The sequence below is a fragment of the Pan troglodytes genome, chromosome 6, assembly GCF_028858775.2.
Source record: "Pan troglodytes isolate AG18354 chromosome 6, NHGRI_mPanTro3-v2.0_pri, whole genome shotgun sequence".
Lineage (NCBI taxonomy): Eukaryota > Metazoa > Chordata > Mammalia > Primates > Hominidae > Pan > Pan troglodytes.
This window is the reverse complement of record NC_072404.2, coordinates 73,668,246-73,692,034: the sequence shown is the minus strand read 5'-3', so window position 1 is coordinate 73,692,034 and position 23,789 is coordinate 73,668,246. Positions and strand designations below refer to the sequence as shown.

Genomic DNA, 23,789 nt, shown 5'->3' with positions numbered 1-23,789 from the left:
GGAAAACATCTTGCATCTGGGCTTATACTTCATATTCTTCTCTAGAAATCCAGCAAAATGGAAATATGCAGAATACATAGTGAAATTTCTCCCTCCTCCCCAACCACCCGACCCTTTTCTATGCATTTACATGCATGTATACAAACATGTTTATCCTATACCTATTATACCAAAATTTGCTTTTTTCACTAAATAGTGTCTTTATCTTTCTAGGATATAAACATAGATCTCCTTTTTCCTTTAATGGCTACATAGTATTTCATAGTATTTTCTAATTTATTCAACCATTACCTATTTGTAACCTACCTCCATTTTTTTTTGCTATTTTACACTGTACTGCTATGAATATCCTTGTGCACACATCTTTCTACTTCTGCAAGATAAATACATAGATATGGAACTGGGCAAACTCGACAGAACTACTGAGAATGATTTAGATTTATAATTTGCCTCATAACAAATCAATTTCAGATAGAAGAGTTACATGTATTTTTAATGAACCAAATCAGAAGAGCTGACAGGTAATGGAATATTAACAATTAAAATACAAAAGCATTGGTATGCAACAAGATCTACAAAAAAGAAGAAAAATAAAATGCAAAGGCATCAACAGATGGATTTAACTCTAAAAGTATAAAAACTTAATACAATACAAATTCATAACACTAACAAAAAAGGATAAAGAATGCATAAAATGTTTGTAACACATATAAAAATGTACTAGTATCGGGATCCAATAACTAAATGCTAAATGGGCAATCAAAGGAAATTAAAAAGAGTAAAAATTAAAGTAATAGGTACTAATGTGTAACTATTAGCAATTTTTCCAGGTGAAGATTATCGTTACAATTAAAAAAAAAAAAAGAAATTTTACAAAGCATGTCTTAAAAATAAAGACCGCTGGAGCTTCAGGGAAACCAAAGAACTGAGGGAAAAGCAAATTGGTAACACTGATTAAAATTGAAAATATCTGTGTTTTTTGATCCTATGCTTGGAAATTTATTTTGTGGAGATAATTCAAAGAAGGAAGGAGCAGGAGGTCTTTAAAAAAAGTTGATCACTGCAGCATTATTTTGAAGTAAAAGGAGTGAAACCTAGATGTTAACAATAACACTTAGGATAAACGACACTATGTTGAAACACAGTTCACATTAAATTATTAGCTTTTGAGACAGCATCTTGCTCTGTCCCCCAGGCTGGAGTGCAGTGGTGTGATCTCGGCTCCCTGCAACCTCCATCTCTTAGACTCAAGTGATTCTCTCACCTCAGCCTTTCAAGTAGCTGGGACTACAGGTGTGTGCCACCACACCTGGCTAATTTTTGTATTTTCTACAGAGACAGAGTCTCACCATGTTGCTGCTGGGCTCAAGTAATCTGCCCTTCTCAGCCTCCCAAAGTCCTAGGATTACAGGTGTGAGCCACTGCACCTGGCCCCAAGTTATTATTATTATTATTATTATTTTTATTTATTTCTTTTTTGTGAGACGGAGTTTCGCTCTTGTTGCCCAGGCTGGAGTGCAATGGGACGATCTCAGCTCACTACAACCTCCGTCTCCCGGGTTCAAGTGACTCTCCAGCCTCAGCCTCATGAGTAGCTGGGATTACAGGCATGCACCACCTCGCCCAGCTAATTTTGTATTTTTAGTAGAGACAGGGTTTCTTTATGTTGGCCAGGCTGGTCTCGAACTCCCAACCTCAGATGATCTGCCTATCTTGGGCCTCCCTAAGTGCTGGGATTACAGGTGTGCACCACCGCACCCAGCCCAAAAATTATTTTTAAAAGCAGAAGACTGTGGAAATAGTGGATATGTAAAGGTAATGGGATTATGAATATGGTTTCTTGTTAATGTCCCCTTAATATATGATATTTTTCAAGGCCACTGAGTCTATAAAATAAGGAAAAACGTTAACAGGGAAGATGGGAGTGATAATTTCCTGGAATGGGACTGGTTTTTCTGGACATCATGAGATAGTGCTCTCCATGATTAAACAGCAATTGACATAAATTCAACAATAATATAATAAAAATATTGGTGAATCAAGTTTTCAAAACACAAAAATGTTGTACACGCTAGTGGTTCTATAAATAACACATGCTTTTATTTAACATCAAGACACTTCAGGGCAAAGACACAAAGTACTAAACGGAATATAACAAACTTATTTTTGTATTGATAAATACTTACCAAGTAATAACTGTAGTATATAAAATATAAGTCCAAAGACACTGTTTGGCTGGTTTAATACACCATCCTTTCCAAAAATGGAACCCAAAAGACCAAATCCTCGACCCCATCTGTAAAATAAGGAAAACCAGTAACCCTATATTTGAATTTCCCTATTTTAAAAAATGTATCATTATTTGAGAACGTTATCCAATTCTAAAATCCACTAAGTTGTGAAATGTCTTAAATGTCCTGTGTTGAGAGAGTGATTTGCCCCAAAGAGAGGGAGGCCAGTCACTAGATTTCTGATTAGAAATAATCATCTAAAATGAACATATCTAAAGGTGCCAGTATACCCATCTGAATCTCTCAGTTGCCAATTTCTATATATTCTCTTCTCCAGAAGGTAGGGCAAAGTATTCGTTTTCCAATGGCATTAGTATTTGCAGAAGGAGACTTCTCTATGGTTAAGCCAAGGTCTCCTAACAGTGGACTACTGACATTTTGGGCTAGATAATTCTTTGTGCTGTGGGGTGTTCTGTGCATTACATAACTAACAGTACCCCAGAGCTCCCCCAACTAGATGCTCCCAGTACTCCTCCATCCCAGGTGTGACTACCAAAAATGCAGTCACAGCCATTGCCAAACATCCGCTGGGACACGACTGCCCCCAGTTGAAAACCATAGAATGTAAGTTGTGTTATTTATGCACTCAAAGAATATAGATTGAAAAGTTGTTTCTTCACAAATTTCACCAGGATATGCATTAAGAAATATAATGGGAATATATTTTTTAAATGTAGGGCCGGGCCCGTGGCTCACACCTATAATCCCAGCACCTTGGGAGGCCGAGGCGAGGAGATCACAAGGTCAAGAGTTCGAGACCAGGCTGGCCAGCATGGTGAAACCCATCTCTACTCAAAATACAAAAAATTAGCCGGACATGGTGGTGTGCACCTGTAATCCCAGCTAGTTGGGAGACTGAGGCAGGAGAATCACTTGAACCCTGGAAGCAGAGGTTGCAGTGGGCCGAGACTGCACCACTGCATTCCAGCCTGGGCAACAAGAGCAAAACTCCATTTCAAAAAAAAAATGCAGGATAATATCAGAAACTATAGGTCTTTCCTGGAATCCTATCTCAGATGTAAAAAACCGGATACATTATATGCCCCATCAGTTTTTATTTGCAATTTAACTTTAAATCTTGCATTTGACTTAACATTTTTAAAACCTGATTTTTTAAAAATTGTTAACTTATTTGATAAAACTTGATACAAATATCAAACATTCATTTTGAATAAAAAACCTTTAAAGATAATGTTAACTCTGGATTGAACGAGAGTGCTTCTTAAATACTAAAAAAAAAAAAAAAAAACCAGTTATGGTGTTAAGTCAGTAGAGAAGCAGTCTAAACAAAATCTAAACTTTGGTTCTGAAGACAAACTGCCCCAAAGCAAGGATAAATAAGTAATTCTTCACAGGCCACAATAGTTTAATGGCACTTGATGCCCAAGATATAGAATGAAACCCCTGTATAACGATGATGTTGGGAGAGAAAAATCACCCCGATTTTAAAAACAAGTGAAAGCCATGAAGATTTTTATTGTACAATTATGCAATTCTTTTTTGTTTGTTTGTTTTGTTTTGTTTTGTTTTTTTGAGACAGGATGTTCCTCTGTTGCCCAGGCTACAGTGCAGTTGCAATCATGACTCACTGCAGCCTTGACCTCCGAGGTTCAAGTGATTCTCCTGCCTCAGCCTCCCGAAGTAGCTGAGACTACCACGCCCAGCTATTTTTTTTTTTTTTTTTGGTATTTTTTTGTAGAGTTGGGGCTTTCCCATGTGCCAAGACTGGTCTCGAAGTACTGGACTCAAGCAATCCCCCCACCTTGACCTCCCAAAGTGCTGGGATTACAGGCCGAGCTATGACACCCAGCCTTCAGTTATACATTTCAAAGAACATAAAATAATTTCCATTATATTCATTTATTCTTTCACTCATCTAAATACTTATTGAGCATGTACTGTGTGCACTGACGCTACGTGCCGGGGATCCAGAAGTGAACGAGCCAGACGAGGTGCTGCCCTTGTGGACCTTAAATTCTATTTAGGGAAGAGAAATAATAAACAGGTAAACAAATGCCAGATTACCTGCTGCAATGGACACACCTTGTAACAGATACACAGGAAAATTAGAAGGGGAAACTCTAGATCAGTGCTTCTGAAATTTTTAAAGCACAATCACTTTGGGGTCTGGTTAAAATGTAGCTGTTCCTTCAGTGGGTCTGTGGTGGGGCCTAAGACTCTGCATTTCCAGAGAAAACACAACACAAAATGAAATGCTTGCAGGCAACACTGATGCTTCTGGTCTGAAGCCCACACTTGGAGATCCATAGCTGTGGGCAGAGAAGGGGTGCAGCAAGCTCCTCTAGCTTGATGGTCGGGAAGGACCTTTTCCAGGAATGAAGTTTTGAATGAGATCCTGAGTGATGGTAAGCAATCGGTCTCATGAGCAATGGCAAGTCAAAGGCCTTGAGGTAGGAATGAGCTGTGGGTGTGCCAAGGAAGGCTGTCGAGGCTGGGGCATGGTGATTGAGGAGAGTGACAGGAGAACTGGGAGCGAGTCCAATCATTTACATTATTTAGGGCCTTGTGTGTAGGCCATGCCGAAGAGTTTGAATTTTATTCTAATTGCAATGAAAGACGTTTAGTAGCTTTCAAACTGGAGAGTGAGATAAGCTTATTTATGATCACTCTTCGCTGCTGCATAAAGAACAAACTGCTGGGGGCCAGAGTACAGACAGGGAAACTATATGCAATCAAACCTCTTAGCCCTACTCATCCCAGGCAGGAATTCCAATTTAAATCACTGCCTTTGGCAACAGAAATAAATGGCATACTGCCAAAATTATCATGGCTAAACAGAATTTTTATATATTCAAAGCACTGGTCTATGCCTGATTATTCATGTAAGATCACATGGGTATTTTCCTCGAAAACAATGTGGCAATCCACAAATGAATATATTATCAAAGTTATACATGCATAAGGTTTCAAAATAAAATAAAATCAACGCCTTCTAATACAGAGATGTTCCCTCCTCCAGCCCTCCCCAAGTCAGTTCTCATCCCAGAGGCATCCACTTTGATGTCTGTTAACTGTTTCCACCTTTTTTTTTTTTGAGACGGAGTCTCACTCGCGTCGCCCAGGCTGAAGTGCAGTGGCGCGATCTCGGCTCACTGCAAGTTCGGCCTCCCAGGTTCAGGCCATTCTCCTGCCTCAGCCTCCCAAGTGGCTGGGACTACAGGCGCCCACCACCATGCCCAGCTAATTTTTTTGTATTTTTAGTAGAGATGGGGTTTCACCGTGTTAACCAAGATGGTCTCGATCTGCTGACCTCGTGATCCGCCCGCCTCGGCCTCCCAAAGTGCTGGGATTACAGGCGTGAGCCACTGCGCCCGGCCCTGTTTTCACTCTTATTTACTTCCACATTTCTAAATAATATGTTTACATTGCTATTTTTTTTTTTTCTTTTTGAGACAGTCTGGCTCTGTCGCCCAGGCTGGAGTGTAGCAGCGCAATCTCAGCTCAATGCAACCTTCACCACTTGGGTTCAAGTGATTCTCCTGCCTCAGCCTTTTGAGTAGCTGGGATTACTAGCACCTGCCACCACGCCCAGCAAATTTTTGTATTTTCAGTAGAGATGGGGTTTCACCATGTTGGCCAGACTGGTCTTGAACACCTGACCTCACGTCATCCGTACGCCTTGGCCTCCCAAAGTGCTAGGATTACAGGCATGAGCCACCGCACCCAGCCCTAAATATTATCTTTTGACTCGCTAATATGGTAAGCCAGAATGTTGCTTTTTTTTTTTTTTTTTGAGACGGGGTCTCACTCTGTCAATAATGTTAGAGTGCAGTGGTGCGATCTGCGCTCATTGCAACCTCCACCTCCCAGTCTCAAGCAATTTTCCCTCCTCAGCCTCTCGAATAGCTGGGACCACAGGCATCCACCACCGTGCCTGGCTAATTTTTGTATTTTTGGTAGAGATGAGGTTTCATCATGTTGCCCAGTCTGGTCTCGAACTCCTGAGCTCAGGCATTCCACCTATTTTGGCCTCTGCAAATGCTGGGATTACAGGTGTGAGTTACAGTGGCCAGCCAAATACTGCTTTTTCTTAAAAAAAAAAAAATTATTATATAATAGAAAACTTCAAATGCATATACACAAAGTGAGCACAAGAGTGTAATAAACACCCATGTATTATTTTGCTATGGTAAAGAGAAAGGGTACTATAAAAACAAAACGCATACAAAAAAACCAAAAAAACCCCAGGTACCCATCACCCAGCTTCAATAATTATGCCTTTCTTGTTTCATCTCCACCTCTACATACTCATCACTTGAGAATTACTTTTAGTTCTTTTATTTTTATTTTTTGAGACAGAGTCTCATTCTGTCACCCAGGCCAGAGTGTAGTGGTGCTATCTCGGCTCACTGCAACCTCTGCCTCCCGGGTTCAAGTGAGACTCCTGTCTCAGCCTCCTAAAGTAGCTGGGATTACAGGCTCCCACCACCACTCAGGGCTAATTTTTTTTTTATTTTTGGTAGACCCAGGGTTTCATCATGTTGCCCAGGCTAGTCTCATCTTCTAGATTCAAGTGATTCTCCTGCCTCAGCCTCCCAAGTAGCTGGACCACAGGCATGTTCCACCACACCTGGCTAATTTTTTGTATTTTTTAGACCTCAAGTGATTCGCCCACTGAAGCCTCCCAAAGTGCTGGGATTACAGGCACAAGCCATTGTGCCCAGCCACAAGGAAGTTAAACTTCTGATTACCTTTATTTACTGATTTGTTATTGATATTTTGGAAATCATTTGCTTTTTTCTTTGTTGTTTAAATTTTTGTTACTAATAAATATGCCATTATCTTGCTTTTACCACTTTAAGAATATCAACATTTATTCTTTAAAACAATAATCTTAAAATTCTCTTTATTTTTATTTATTTATTTTTCAGACAGAGTTTCACTATTGTTGCCCAGGCTGGAGTGCAATGGCACAATCTCGACTCACTGCAACCTCTACCTCCCAGGTTCAAGGGATTCTCCTGCCTTAGCCTCCTGAGTAGCTGGGATTATAGGTGCCTGCCACTACCCCAACTAATTTTTTTGCATTTTTAGTACAGTTGGGGTTTCACCACATTGGCCAGGCTGGTCTCGAACTCCTGACCATTAAAAAGGAAGAATGGACCTTGGAAAGTCTAAAAAGGTGGGAGAAACATTTATGAGGCTTAGACGGGTACATGTAAGATGCTCTGAGGAACTTAGTGGAAGATTTGTAAACTTATTTGGTAAGTTGCTGTTTTGTTTTCATTATTTTTAATGTTATTACAGTTATATATAGTTTAAAAAAATCAGATAGTGCTACAAGACTTGGAACAAAAAGCAGCATTCCTCTGACCCCTGAGGTATCCTCCTTAGAAGCAACTCATTTTAGTGGTTTCTCTCAATATTTACCCATAAATTTCTTTTCACAAAAATGCCTTATTATTTTTGTTTTTAAATTTAAAACATTTTTTTTGTAGAGAGGGTTTCGCCATGTTGGCCAGGCTCGTCTCGAACTCCTGGGCTCAAGTGATCCTCCCACCTCAGCCTCCCAAAGTGCTGGGATTACAGGCATGAGCCACCAGGTCTGGCCACTTATTATTTTTGGATCATCTAGCACTGTATGCTAAACTAGACTATGATTTAGTAGACTTTCACTTCCCTATCCCCCTCCCAATTATACCATAATTTGTACTTATATCAAAATTTTTGGTTCTATCAGTATATATTGTTTACATGGTTATCACTATATTGTCTGACACAGAGCCCAGAATGATCTGTTCTAACAAGATTCTGTAGAGTGAATCAAGTCATAGGCGATCAGTAAATAGAAGAATGACAGTAACACAACACCAAGTTGCACAGTCCAGACATCATTTTCCCCAGCATGTTAAAAGTGCTCATGCCTGGAATCCCAGCACTTTGGGAGGCCGAGGTAGGCAGATCACTTAAGGTCAGGAGTTTGAGACCAGCCTGGCCAACATGGCGAAACCCCGTCTCTACTAAAAATACAAAAATTATGCGGATGTGCTGGCGGGCGCCTGTAATCCCAGCTACTTGGGAGACTGAGGCAGAAGAATCGCTTGAGCCCAGGACGCAAGCCGAGATTGCGCCACTGCACTCCAGCCTAGGTGAAAGAGCACGACTCCATCTCGATTAAAAGGAAAAAAGAAAAGAAAAGAAAAGAAAAAAATTCAACAAGTCTTTTTTTTTTTTTTTTTTTTGAGATGGAGTCTCGCTCTGTCACCCAGGCTGGTGTGCAGTGGCGTGGTCTTGGCTCACTGCAAGCTCCGCCTCCCGGGTTCATGCCATTTTCCTGCCTCAGCCTCCCAAGTAGCTGGGACTATAGGTGCCTGCCACCACGTCAGGCTAGTTTTTTTTTTGGCATTTTTAGTAGAGATGGGGTTTCACCGTGTTAGCCAGGGTGGTCTCAATCTCCTGACCTCATGATCCGCTCGTCTCAGCCTCCCAAAGTGCTGGGATTACAGGCGTGAGTCACTGCATCCGGCCAACAAGTCTTCAAACTCTGCCAGTAGTTTTACTAGAAATAACATTGCTTTCATTCTCTGGTCCCAAGATTACACTGGTTTTGAGTGGTCTGCTCCATTCCTGTCCCATAACCTCTGGTACTTTTTAAAAATACTTTTTATTGGAGCATCATTATACATCATAAAGTACAGGTGTATAAAGTTCAGTTAATTTCTATGAGCTGAACACATGCGTGAATCAGTAGCCGGATGAAGAAACAGCAATACAGCTAGGCGCAGTGGCTCACGCCTGTAATTCCAGCACTTTGGGAGGCCAAAGCAGGTGGAGCAATTGAGGCCAAGATTTCAAGACTAGCCTGGCCAGCATGGTGAAACCCCATCTCTACTCAAATACGTGGTAGCACTCGCCTTATAGTCCCAGCTACTTGGGAGGCTGAGGCAGATAATCGCTTGAACCCGAGAGGGAGAGGTTATAGTGAGCCGAGATCACGCCACTGCACCCCAGCCTGGGTGACAGAGCAAAACTCTCAAAAAAAAAAAAAAAAAAAAAACCTTAAGAAAAAGAAACACAACAATACCAGCAGCACCTTAGAGGCACCCATTCCCTTCTTCCAGTTACCCTTCCTCCCCCAGAATAACCACTCTCCTGGGGTCTTTCTAAAAAATATTATATTAACATCAAAATATACCAAACAGTATAGTAAATATAAAATAAGCGTACAAAAATAAAATACATTGAATAATGTATTTTTAAAAATTATTTTTTACAAGGCACATACCCTTATAGCCACACCCACATCTAGAAATAGAACTTTGGCAGGGCATGGTAGCTCATGCCTGTAATCCAGCACTTTGGGAGGCCATGGTGGGAGAACTGCTTAAGCCCAGGAGTTCAAGATCAGCCTGGGCAACATTATGAGACTCTGTCCCTACCTAAAAAAAGAAGAAAGAAAAAAAATTGCTGGGCGTGATGGCACATGCCTGTAGTCCCAGCTACTCGGAAGGCTGATCACTTGAGTCCAGGAGTTTGAGGCTGCAAGCAATGAGCTATGATTGTGCCACTGTACTGCAGCCTGGGTGACAGAGTGAGAGCCTGTCTTAAAAGAAAAGAAAAGAAAAAAAAAGAAATAGAACTTTGCTAGCCCCTGTCTGTGCCCCAATGCAATTAAACACCTCTTCTTTCCTCTAAAAGCACTAACTATCCCAACTTTTATCCTTAGTTTTTCTAAGGATTGACAAGTGAGCATTCCTAGACACTATATAGTTTAATCCCCACTCTCGTTCTATTTTACTTGATATGTTGTTTAGGACTCTCTTAAGCTATAGGTTCCTTGCTCTGGTATTTTTAGGGCTCAATTCCGTAGAAAATAAATTTTTCCAGGGACATGTTATACTGTCCATCACAAAAATATCTATAATTAGCTGTCATCATATTTCCTTTTGAGCACAAATTGCTTTTCATGGAGTTATGAATTTATATTTTGTTTGCTTAGTTTTCTATGTCACTATTATTGGTCTTCTGAACCCCTTCTGAGCAATACTGTAAACAAGATCAACCATGTGAAGGAATCTATGATTTGCATCTTTCTCTGAAGACATCTCTCTTGGGGCCCTTGCCTTCCTGGAGCACTCTGGATGATATGTCAGGCTGGCTACTCTCTGGTCCTGCTGCAGCTGTCGTCCTAAGACTTCCAATCTCTTCCCCACACTGAATCTTCCATTTCTTATATTTGGTGTCTTCCATTTCTCCTTGGTTTACTTTACTTGGTGGCACAATCCTCTAATAGTTTCTTTCCTTGAGAAAATACACACTGGAGGTCAAATTTCTGAGATGCTGGACATCTAAAAATATCTTTCTTCTGTTATCATAATTGATTGATTGTTTGGGTATGTAATTATACGTTAAAAATAAGTTTCTGGCTAGGTGTGATGGCTTATGCCTGTTATTGCAGAACTTTGGGAGGTTCAGGATTGCTTGAGGACAGGAATTCCAGACCAGCCTGGGCAACATGGTGAGACCCCATCTCTAGAAAACATAAAAAAATTAGCTAGGTGTGGTGACACACACCTGTAGCCCCAGCTACTCGGGCAGCTGGGGTAGGTTGACTGCTTGAGTCCAGCAGTTCGAGGCCACAGTGAACAAGGATCATATCGCTCCATTCCGGCCTGGGTGACAGAGTGAGACCCTGTCACAAAAACATAAAAACTAAAAAAAATAATGACAATTTTCCCTCAGAATGTTTTAAAGACACATTTCTTTAGCGTCATGATCAGACTATTACATTTGGCAATCAACAAACAGCATGGGTGCAAAAATAGTCTACATTAAAATTCTTTGTTGGACTGTTTTCAGTTTCCAGAGAACAGAAACTAAAATGCCCTGTTATACAATTACAGCCCAAATACAGCCCTCGAGTCTTTTGCCCATACACATGAGTATTGTCTGAAGCATATCCCTGAAGAAGCTAGGCCCTGACACCACTGTGCCTGGTTGAGTTCGCAAATCTGTTGTAACCTGCGGCTTCCCTGTCGCTGCTCTGGCTAAGCCTTGTTTCTCCTGCTAAGCCTTGTTTCTGGCAGAAATTAATGCCCTCTGCCTCTGTCATACCTACTGCTGCTACTGCAACCACCACAGCCACCTTGGTTTCAGGGTTTGGCAAAATATTGGCTTCCACCACCATAGGGGCCAGAGCTTCTGCCTCCAAAGTTTTTTCTCTTTATACGTCCAAAATTTGAAGACTGACTGTTGTAACTGCCAAAATCACTGTCACTTCCACCACATCCAAAATTGCTTCCATTATTACCAAATCCATGATAGCCATCCCCACTGCCACCATATCCACCACCATCATGGCTGGCACGAAAGCCACCATGACCAAACTTGTCACTTCCACCAAATCACCTCCACGACCACCACCAGTTTCCAGGACCCCTTTTACTTCTTTGGCTGGATGAGCCACCAGCCATGTCTTGCTGCAACCTGGACTTTCCTTACTTCACAGCCGTGGCCATTTACAGGATAGTATTTCTGAATGACAATCTTATCCACGGAGTCGTGGTCATCAAAGGTTATAAAAGCAAAGACCCTTTTCTTGCCACTGCCTCAGTCAGTTGTGATTTCAATCACTTCAATTTTCCTATCCTGTTCAAAATAATCTCTTACGTGATGTTCTTCGGTGTCCTGTTTAATGCCACCAACAAATATCTTTTCCACAGTCACATGGGCACCCAGTCTTTGAGAATCTTCTCTTCAGACAGCTCTCTGAGGTTCCACAGCTCTTCCAACCACCTGGTATGGCCCTGATTCATGGCTGCATCCATCTCCTCCACAGTGGCAGATGACCAACCCAAAGCCCCCGGAGTGCTTGGAGTCTGGGTCTAGGACCACACAGTCATGAGCATTCCCCATGGTTCAGAGGGGCTCCCCGGACTCGGCTGTTTCAAGGCTTCACTGTTTCAAGGCTTCCACAGCTGTTCGGGCTCTTTAGGAGACTCTGGTTTAGACATGTCCACAGTGGGAAGAGAGGCTTGAATGATGCTTCCTTGGCAGCACTGAAGGCCACAAATCCCTCAACATTTTTAAAGATACTCTTCCACCATCCTGCTTTCAGAGGTGGTTCTTGAAAATTCTGATGCTATTCTGAGCTTCGAATGTGACCTGTTTCTGCTCTAAGAATCTTCTTTTTAATCTGGGCATTCTCAAATTTCACAAAGGATGTGCCTTGTTGTGGGAGTTGAATCATTCACTGTGAAGGGCTCTTTCAATGCAGAAATTCACATTATTCAATATTAGGAAATTTTCATACATTTCTTAGCCAAATGTTGGCCCTCTAATTTTCTTTGATCTTTTTTTCTATTTTCCCTCTTTTTCCTTTTACTCCATTTCTAGGAGATTACCATGATATACTCTCCCAAACCTGTTAAATTCATTTATTAAACTTATTGCTAACATATGTTTAATTTTATGTGTTCTCTCTTAGTCTCTGATTATTCCTTTTACATAAATAGCATCTTGTTTTAAGGATATCACTTTTTTTTTCTGAGATGGTTTTTTTTGAGATGGAGTCTCGCTCGGTCGCACAGCGGCTTGATCTCTGCTCACTGTAACCTCCGCCTCCTGGGTTCAAGCAATTCTCCTGCCTCAGCCTCCCAAGTAGCTGGGATTACCAGCACCCACCACCACACCTGGCTAATTTTTACATTTTCAGTAGAGACGGGGTTTCACCATGTTGGCAAGGATGGTCTCGAACTCCTTCAAATGGTCCACTCACCTCAGCCTCCCAATGTGCTAGGATTACAGACATGAGCCACTGCACTCAGCCAAGGATATCACTTTTTCTTAGATCTAAGGAGATCAAATAATTTATGTTTATTTTAAGTTTATTTCTGGCTACTTCAATTTTTGGTTGCTCTGAGTTCCTTGGACATACATCCATATGTGTCTGCCTCTCATACTAGAGACTTTTCTCAAATGTTTGAGGACCATTAACCGTCTATTCATTTGTAAGACCAAGGCATTAAAAATCTGAGTGTCAACCAGGCACACTGCCTCACGCCTGTAATGCCAGCACTTTGGGAGGCTGAGGTTGGAGGGATTGCTTGAACCCAGAAGTCTGAGACCAGCCTGGGCAACATGGCAAAACCCTGCCTCTACCGAAACAAACAAACAAACCACCACCAAAAAAAAAATTAGCTGGATGTAGTGGCACACACCTGTAGTCCTAGCTACTAGGGAGGCTGAGGTGGGAGGATCACTTGAGCCCAGAGGTCAAGGCTGCAGTGAGCTGTGTTTGTGCTACTGCACTCCAGCCTAAAAGAATGAGATACTATCTCAAAAACGAAACAAAATAAAACAAAAAAAATCTGAATGCCAATTCCAGTGCTGGATAAAAGGGAATATGCCCACTACAAGCTGCTCTTCCTGACAGGTTACAATTAAAAATTGGACAACACAAAAAGCAACTGAGGATTCTGAAAAGGAAAAATAGCTGGTTGATAGAGGAGAGGAGTAAAAACTGGAAGATCAAGTAGTACATTGGAGTTTCTTGGGTTCTTTTCCCCTCTTCTTTGCAGAATTGCCCAAGGGGTAAGGTGTGTGAGGGGTCAGACAGCAAAACAACAACAACAACAACAACAAAACAAAACCCATAAAACTTCTTTCTGGCCAGAGGATGAGGACAAGAGATCCACGTGGGCTGGAGAGCATGATGACAGCGTACTTTCACATTCATTATTTTTTCCCTCTTGGCCTTGCCTAAAGGTTGGCCAGCAGTCCAGGCACCTCAAAGCCTGTCTCTTTCCCTGGAAGAAATGAGAGAAGGGGTCTCTGCGGCTGTAAGCATGTAAAAGGAATCCTGTTGTTTTTTCTCTTTTCTTTCACTGCCTCACTCTTCGGGTGAAGCCAGTCACATGGAACTGTGTGACAGAGAAGGAGGTTAAAACTGTCTGAGAGAAACCCATCTTTCTAGCAAGAGAAACAGCAAAAGGGGTGCCTGGGAGCCAGAGATGGGGAAGAAAATCCCAGCAAGGAAAGGACCAGAGAAGGGAGTCCCTTAATTCTGCGTAGGAACTAACACAAGCCCCAGACTCACCCAAGTGGCACATGCATGGAATAGACCCCAAAGGCACAGCAAAGTCTCTCAGAAATAAACTACGATATAAACGATCATTCAAATTGCAGACAAATCACTGAGAGGTGCACATGAGGGAAAACTCAAACAGGATAGCAAACGCTTTTAAAATAAAACTGGCATTGAACCCATCACCCACAGAAGGAGAGGCAGAGCTTGTGAAACTGGATTGCCTGTTAAAACAAGGCAAAATCATTATTCTCCAGATGTTAACAGGACCCAGACTCTTAAACATACTCTTCAAAATACACTGACGATGCACTCCAAGATTATATGACATACAAAGAACTAGAAGAATGTTACCAGTTCTCAAGAGAAACAAACGATGATGGACAGATGTCAACCCTGAGATGACACAGATGCTGGAATTACCAGAATCAGATTTAAAACAGTTATTACATCTATGTTCCATAAGTGAAAGTAAAGAGAAATGACTGGGAAGATGGAAGTTCTCAGCAGAGAAAAAGTAACCATTAAAAAAAAAAAAAAGGAAACTATAGAACTAAATAATATAAGATCTGAAATTAAAAATCCACTAGATGAGGTCAATAGCAGAATGGAGATACCAAAGGGAAGATTCAGTGAGCTGAAAGATTAACAGAAATTATCCAATTTGAACAACAGAGAGGAAAAACATGTTAAAAAAAAAAGAATAGAGACTTAAAGAACAATCTTAAATATCAATCTGAAATATAGGACAATATTTTGGTAATGTCCTATATTTAACAATCTTAAATATAGGACAGTATCAAAAGGTCTAACATTTATTTCACTGGACTTCTGGAAGGAGAAAGAAAGAGACTGATGCACAAAAAGGTATGAAAAAATAGTAGCTAATAACTTCCCAAATTTAGCCAAATATAAAAATTTATAGATTCAAAAACTCAGTTAACATGAGAGTTGATTAAACTCGAAGAATGCCACACCCAGACACATCATAACCAAACTACTAAAAACCAAAGACAGAAAAGCCCTTGAAAGCATCCAGAGAAAAATGACACATTATATAAGCAGACAAGAATTCAAATGCCTACCAATTTTGCATCAGAAACCATGAAGGGGGCCAGGTGCGGTGGCTCATGCCTGTAATCCCAGCACTTTGGGAGGCTGAGGCGGGTGGATCACAAGGTCAGGAGATCGAAGATCATCCTGGCCAACATGGTGAAAACCCGTCTCTACTAAAAATACAAAAATTAGATGAGCGTGGTGGCGTGCGTCTGTAATTCCAGCTACTCGGGAGGCTGAGGCAGGAGAATCGCTTGAACTTGGGAGGCAGAGGTTGCAGTGAGCCAAGATCACGCCACTGCACTCCAGCCTGGTGACAGACCAAGCCTCCATCTCAAAAAAAAAAAAGAAACCATGGAGGCCGAAATCTTTAAAGTACTGAAAAGAACTGTCAACTGAGAATTCTACATCCCTCAAGATCTCTTTGAGGGATCAAGAACAATCAGACACTTCCAGAAGCAAGAAAATAAAGAGAACTTACTACCAGCAGACTGGCACTATGAGAAATGCTGAAGGAAGTTCTTCACATTGAAGGAGAATGACACCAGAGGGAAATATGAAATTTCAGAAATGGTAAATATCTGGGTAAATACAATAGACCCCCCCCTTTTTTTTTTTTTTTTTGAGATGGAATCTCACACTGTCACCCAGGCTGGAGTGCAGTGGTGCGATCTCCACTCACTGCAACATCCACCTCCCGGGTTCAAGTGATTCTCCTGCCTCAGCCTCCTGAGTGGCTGGGATTATAGGCACCCGCCACCACGCCCGGCTAATTTTTTGTATTTTTAGTAGAACTCCTGACTTCGTGATCTGCCCGCCTTGGCCTCCTAAAATGCTGAGACCACAGGCGTGAGCCACTGAGCCCAACCTAGACTTTTTTTTAATATCTAAAGTGCTTTAACATTTGTAAGATTCTTCAGCCTTTAAAACGAGAGAAATTCTGTCATTGGTGACGTGGATGGAATTGGAGAACATTATGCTGGATGAAATAAGCCTGGCACAGAAAGCAAATACTGCATGTTTTCACTTACATGTGGAAACTAAGACAATTGAACTCATAGAAGCAGAGAGTAGAATGGTGGTTATAGAGGCTGGGGGAGTGGGAGGAATGAAAAGATGGTGGTCAAAGGATACAAAAATCTTCAGACAGGAGGAATAAGTTTTATTTTGAGATCTATTGCACAGCATAGTGAACATAGTAAATAATAGTGTGTTCTGCATTTCAAAACTGCCAAGAGAATAAATTTCGAATGTTCTCAACCACAAAAAATAAGTATTTGAGGTGATGGATATGTTAAGTAGCTTGATTTAATTATTCTATATTATATTGGTAAATTATAACATCATGTTGTACTCCATAAATATATACAATTATTGACTGTCAATTTACAATAAAATGATTTTTTTTTAAAGAGATGGGGGGTCTCACTATGTTGCCCAGGCTGGTCTTGAACTTCTGGCCTCAAGTGATCCTCTCACCTCAGCCTCCCAAAGTGCTGGGATTACAGGCATGAGCCACCACACGCAGCTAATTTACATTAAAATTTTTAGAAAACTGACTAAAGATGCATCAAAAGATTTTTTTTCAGTTTAAAAACTTAAGATTGTTGGAAGCAAATGTAACATTGTGGAGTGGGGTTTTCAATATATGTAGATATAACAAATGACAATTATAACATAAGGCGGGTGTGGATTAAGGAATCTTTATATTAATAGTTGTAAGATTTCTATATTCTCCTTAAAGTTGCTAAATATAAAATCTAACTAGAATATGAAAGGCTATGTGTGCATACTGTAATCTCTAGAGCTACCACATAAGAATTCACAGAGATAAAAATAAAAAGTCAATAGATAAAATACCAAAAAATACCAATATCTAAAAGGCACGAAATAGGGGAAAGGACAAACCAAAACAGAGAGGTTGACCTAAATCTAAACATACTAACAATTATATTAAAAGTAAATGGTCTGAATATACCAATAAAAGACATACATTGTCAAACTGAACTGAAAAGCAAAAAAGACCCAAGTATATGCTATTTACAAAAAACTCACTTTAAATATAATAACATAGGTTAAGAGTAAAAAGATGAAACAAGTTACATCATACAAACACTAATCAAAAGAAATCCAGAAAATGGTTAAAATGTAAACTTTATGTTGTATAAACTTTGCACAAGAAAAAAAACAAAAGGTACCGTGCTTGTATTAATACCAGAAAATGTAGTCTCCAGGACAAGGGAACTTACCAGAGAAGAAAGAGACATATAACGGTAAAAGAATCAATTAACCAAAAGGATAAAACAATCCTAAATATACAGAAATCTAATAAGAGAACTCCCAAATAAATGAAACAAAAACTAACAAAACTGAAAGAAAGAATAAATCCACAATTATACTTAAAGACTTCAATCTCTCTCTCTCTCAGTAATGGACAGAACAGGTGGGCAGAAGATCAGAAAGGATACAGGTCTGAAGAGAACCATCAAGCAACCTGATCTGACATTTACAAAATATTCTGCCCAACAACAGCCGACACACTTTTTTTTTTTTTTTTTTTTTTTTTTTTTTTGAGACAGAGTCTTATTCTGTTGCCCAGGCTGGAGTGCAGAGGCGCGATCTCGGCTCACTGCAACCTCCACCCCTTGGGTTCAAGCAATTCTCCTGCCTCAGCCTCCCGAGTAGCTGGGATTACAGGCACCTGCCATTGTGCCTGGCTAATTTTTGTATTTTTAGTAGACATGGGGTTTCATCATCTTGGCCAGGCTGGTCTTGAACTCCTGACCTCGTGACCCACCCGCCTTGGCCTCCCAAAGTGCTGGGATTACAGGCATGAGCCACTGCGCCCAGCTGCACACACATTCCTTACAAATACACATAGAAGTTTCATTGAGATAGACCACATCGTAAACAAAACATAAACATATCATAAACAAACTTCAAGTTTAAAATAACTGAAATTGTACAAAGTATGTCCTCTGACCATAATAGAATTAAACTAGAACTCATACAGAAAGATATCTTCAAAATGTTCAACTCTTTGAAAACTGAACAATAGATTCATGGATCAAAGAGGAAGTCTCAAGGAAATAACAAATTTTGAACTGAATAAAAATATAACAAATTAAAATTGGTGTTATGCAGCTAAAGTAGTGCTGAGAGAGAAATTTATAGCATTAAAATGCTTATATTAGAAAGGAAAGTTTAAAATTATTACTCCAAGCTACCACCTTAAAAAATGACAAAAAGAACAGGCCAGGTGTAGTGGCTCACCCTGTAATCTCAGCACTCTGGGAGGCCAAGGTGGATGGATCACTTGAGCTCAGATGTTCGAGACCAGCCTGGCCAACATGGTGAAACCCTGTCTCTACCAAAAATACAAAAATTAGCTGGAGGTGGTGGCGGGTGCCTGTAATGTCAGCTGGTTGGGAGGCTGAGGCAGAAGAATTACTGGAACCCGGGAGGCAGAGGTTGCCATGAGCTGAGTTCGTGCCACTGCACTCCAGCCTGGGCAACAGCATGACACCCTGCCTCAAAACAACAACAACAACAAACCCAAAGAACAATTTAGATCTAAAGCAAGCAGAACGAAGGAAAGCAAAACAAAACTTAGAGCAGAAATAAATGAAATTTAAAACAGAAAAACAATAGAGAAAATAAATGAAACCAAAGGCTGGTTCTTTGAAATGATCAAGAAAATCAATAAATGGGCTGGGCATGGTGGCTCATGCCTGCAATTCCAGCTCTTTAGGAGGCTGAGGCCAGGGATCACCTGAGGTCAGGAGTTTGAGACCAGCCTGGCCAACATGGTGAAACCCTGTCTCTACTAAAAATACAAAAAGTAGCCGGGCATGGTGGTGGATGTCTGTAATCCCAGCTATTCTGCAGGTCAAGGCATGAGAATTCCTTGAACCCGGGAGGCGGAGGTTGCAGTGAGCCGAGATCACCCCACGGCACTCCAGCTTGGGACACAGAGCGAGACTGCATCTCAAAAAAAGAAAAAGAAAATCAATAAACCTCTAGCTAACCTTTATTGATAAACCTCTGACAAAAGAATAAAAAAACAAGATACAAAGTATTAATATCAGAAATGAAAGAAGGGATATCACTAGACACAGTTATATACATTAAGAGGATAATAAAGGAACTCTATGCCCATAAATTTGACAACTTAGATGAAAAGGACCAATACTTTGAAATTCACAAATATCAAAACTCACTCAAGAAATACAGAATCTGAATATTCCTATTACTAGTTAAAAATCTTGAAAGAAAACAAAAACTGCAGGTCCAGATGGTTTCACTGGCAAATTCTACCAAATATATACAAAGTAATACCAATTGTACACAATCTCTTCCAGAAAACAGAAGAGGAGGGAACACTTCTTAACTCATTTTGTAAGGCTAGCTTTACCCTGACATCAAAACCATACAAAAGCATTAAAAGAAAAAAAAGGAAAAAAAAAACCACCACAGACCAATATCATTCATGAAAATAGACTCTTAAAACCCCTCAACAAAATATGGTAAATCAAATCCAGCAATATACAGAAAGGATAATATATCATCACCAAGTGGGATTAATTTTGGAAATGCAAGGCAGGTCTGACATTTAAAAACCAATCAGTGTAATTCATCATGTTAACAGACTGAAGAAAAACCATATGATCATCTCGATAGATGCAGATAATATATTTGACAAAATACAAAATCTATTCATGATTAAATTTCTCTGCAAGCTAGGAAGAGAGGCAATTTTCCTTGATTTGATAAAGGTCATCTAAAATACTCCTACAGTTAACATCACATTCAATGGGGAAAGACGAAATTCTTTCTCCCTAAGATAGGAAGAAGGCAAGGATGTCTGCTCTCACCACCCCTACTCAACATTGTACTGAAAGCCCTTAGCCAGTAAAATAAAGGAAGAAAAAAAAATCAAAGGCATACAGATCAGAAAAGAAGGAATAAAACTCAATTTGTAGATGGCACAATTGTCTATATAGAAAATCCCAAGTGAGACTGAATACAAAAATGGACGATGCCTCAACCATATATACATACAGAACTCTGACCCACAATCTCTGCAGCCACCAACCAAGGAAGCCAAACTACAACCGCTGTAGCAATCAGTTCCAAACAGCCAATGCTTGATCAATAACTGCATGCTTCCCTAATTTTTGCTGTTTCCAATTTAGGAACAAGCACAGCAAGCCAAATACGCTCCCCTAACCACTCACACAGGAGGACTCACTTCTAGCGAGCCTTGCTTCCAGCTCCTCCATGCCAACAACTTCCAGTCAGGGCACACCTGAAGTCTTTCCTTTCTTCCACTCTAAAGCTTTTACACTCCTCTTTAAGAATCTCATTTGAGTCTATGCCAAATGCAAATAGTAGTGACTGATGACCTTCCTATAGCAAGCTCTGAATAATAGCTTTACTCATCCTCATTTGAGTGGTCTCCATTTATTTCCACATAAGGAAAATGCAAAAGAGCTTCTAGAATTAAGAAGTTTATAACGTTACCCGGCACAAGACCAATATACAAAAATCAAAATTATGTTTCTTTATTCTAGTAAGGAACTATTAGAAATAAAAATATTTGTAATATCATTTATAATAGCACACACAGACAAATACATAGGCACATATCTAACAAAATACGTGTAGTATTTATAAGCTGAAAATTATAAAACTGATAAAAATAAAGACAACCTATATACATAGAGATATTATGTTTGTGGATTGGAAGACTAAATATTTTTAGGATATTAATTATCCTCAGATTGATCTACGCACTCAATGCAAGCTAACCAAAATATCAGTAGGGGTCAGGCATGGTGGCTCACAACTACAATCCCAGCACTTTGGGAGGCTGAGGCAGGAGGATCACTTGAGCCCAGGAGAACCTGTCTCTACAAAAAAAATTTTTAAAAAGTAAAGTTAAAAAAAACCACATATATAATATATATATATATATACATACACACACACATACATATATATATATATATCAGTAGCATTTTTTTGTGGATAGTGACAAATGTTACACAGAAAAGTGAAGAAACTAGAAAAGCCAAAACAGTTTTGAAAAATAAAGTTGGTGAACACATACTAACTTCAAGATGTTGTAAAGCTACTGTAATCAAGACAGTGTGGTAGTGGTGAAAGGACAGACACAATGATCAGCAGAGAAGAATACAGAGCTCAGAAACAGACACAACTGATTTTTATTTTATTTTTTGAGACAGAGTCTCCCTGTCACCCAGGCTACAGTGCAGCGGCGCGATCTCGGCTCACTGCAACCTCTGCCTCCAGGGTTCAAGCTATTCTCCCACCTCACCCTCCTGAATAGGTGGATTACAGGTGCCTCCCACCACACCCAGCTAATTTTTTTTGGTATTTCTAGTAGAGATGAGGTTTCACCATGTTGGCCAGGCTGGTCTTGAACTCCTGACCTCAGGTGATGCGTCTGCCTCAGCCTTCCAAAGTGCTGGGATTACCGGCGTGAGCTACCATGCCATGCCCAGCCCTCTTTTTTCAAAAACTCTTAAAAACTGAACCATAAGGAAACAAACAATCTAATTTGTTTAAAGGCAAAAGATTTAAACAAACAAGTAACCAAATATATATAGATGGCATATAAGCACATGGAAAGATGCCCATTATCTTTAGTTATTAGAGAAATACAAATGAGAATCCCAATGATACACCACTACACACCTACCAGAAGAGCAAATAAACATAACAAAATAAATATCCAAGTACTGGTGAGGATGTGGAGCAACTGAAACTCTCATACATTGCTGGTGGTCACACAAAATAGTATGGAAATCAAATTGGGAGTTTCCTATGAAGTTAAACATATACTTATCATATGACCCAGCAATCCTCACCCTCTCCACCCCATTTACTCAAGAGAAGCAAAAATTTATGCTCACCCAAAAACCTGTTTGGAAATGTAGAGTAGCTTTATTTATAATTGTCCCACACGTAAGCAACACAATTGTCCTTCAATGGGTGAATGGATGAATACACTGGTACATACCATGGACTATCACTCAACAATAAAAAGGAATTGTTTCATTTGGTGATACATGAAACAACACGGATAAATCTCAAATACATGTGAACAAAGTGAGACTCAAAGACTAGACAGTATAAAATTCCATTTAAGTGATATTCTGGTAAAGGTAAAACTATGAGGGTAGAGAATAAACACATGCCAGGAGTCAGGGATGGGGAAAGGCTGACTACAAAAGGGAATTGTTCTATGCCAGGAGCACATGCCTGTAATCCCAGCTATCAGGGAAGCTGAGGTGAGAGGATCTCTTGATCCCAGGAGTTCAAGACCAGCCTGGGTATCACAGTGAGACCCCATCTGAAAAAAAATAAAAAAAAAGAAAAGAAAGAAAAAAGGTAGGGGTAGGGATTGTTTTGATGTTGATGCTAATAGTGGCTACATGACTATACACGTTTCTCTAAACTCAACAAACTATAAACCAAATAGTGAATATCACTGTATAGAAGATTAAAATTTTCTTCCCATTAAAAAAAAATTCAATAGTTCTTGGGGCATGTAGAAAATAACCTATATGTGGGCAGTCCACTTTCAATTCTAAGTGCCTTAGTATAGGTTTAAACAGCCTTCACGGAAATAAAGAGATAAAGAAGCAGAGTGTACTGAGCCAACACCGCTCTCTCCTCCTTCCTGCCTCCCCTTTCACCCAGCAGCCAGGCGCCTATCAGTTGGGGCCCCCTTAACTACCCTCTCCCCACCCCACCAAATAATTTAGTTTAGGCTATCTTGCAACATAAATAATTGTACCCTTTCTTATCAGCTAAGTGCAGCCACTAGGGCCAAAAGACAAATGTTTGGAGAGTGCTGAGACTGTTGCAATGCATGGTGGGCTACAATAAAATGCAGCAGAAAGATCCTAAAGAACATACTTGAAATCTTAATCCAACTACCAATAGGCGAAGTCTGGGAAGATTGTAACCCTGTAGTACTCAGCCAATGAGCAACTGGGGGAGGGACCTGCACACGAGGGGATAAATGGCTTGTTGTGACTGTGCTGGGTGTGCCTGTCCACCAGACACCTTATCTTGCAAGGCTGCCATTCAAAGTCTCACTTTTCGCCGTTCTCCTGGTCTCTGAGTCCATTCTTTGGGTTTGGACAGATGAGTTTGTTTCTCACAGGTACAAGAGGTTATTGGTTGACATGGATGAATTATACAATATATAAAATCCCAGAATCCACTATATATAGTGAATCCATATCCATCCTACATATAGTGAATTCTGGGATTTTAGTACACTTGTCACCCAATTAGTGTACATTGTACCCATTATGATTTTTTTTTTCCTTTTTTTGAGACACCATCTCACTCTTGTTGCC

The 23,789-nt window shown here is 40.2% G+C and overlaps 1 protein-coding gene across 2 annotated transcripts in view; it reads right to left on the bottom strand.

Moving 5' to 3' along the window:
• VKORC1L1 (vitamin K epoxide reductase complex subunit 1 like 1) overlaps positions 1-23,789 on the bottom strand; it is a 79,944-nt gene that overhangs the window by 7,635 nt on the left and 48,520 nt on the right. The window contains exon 2 of one of the 2 annotated variants that reach the window (XM_527770.9): positions 2,187-2,296. The exons of the other annotated variant lie outside the window; for it this stretch is intronic. Coding sequence (XP_527770.6) covers positions 2,187-2,296 — 110 coding nt within the window. The remainder of the gene's footprint in view (positions 1-2,186; positions 2,297-23,789) is intronic. 2 annotated transcript variants of the gene reach the window in all.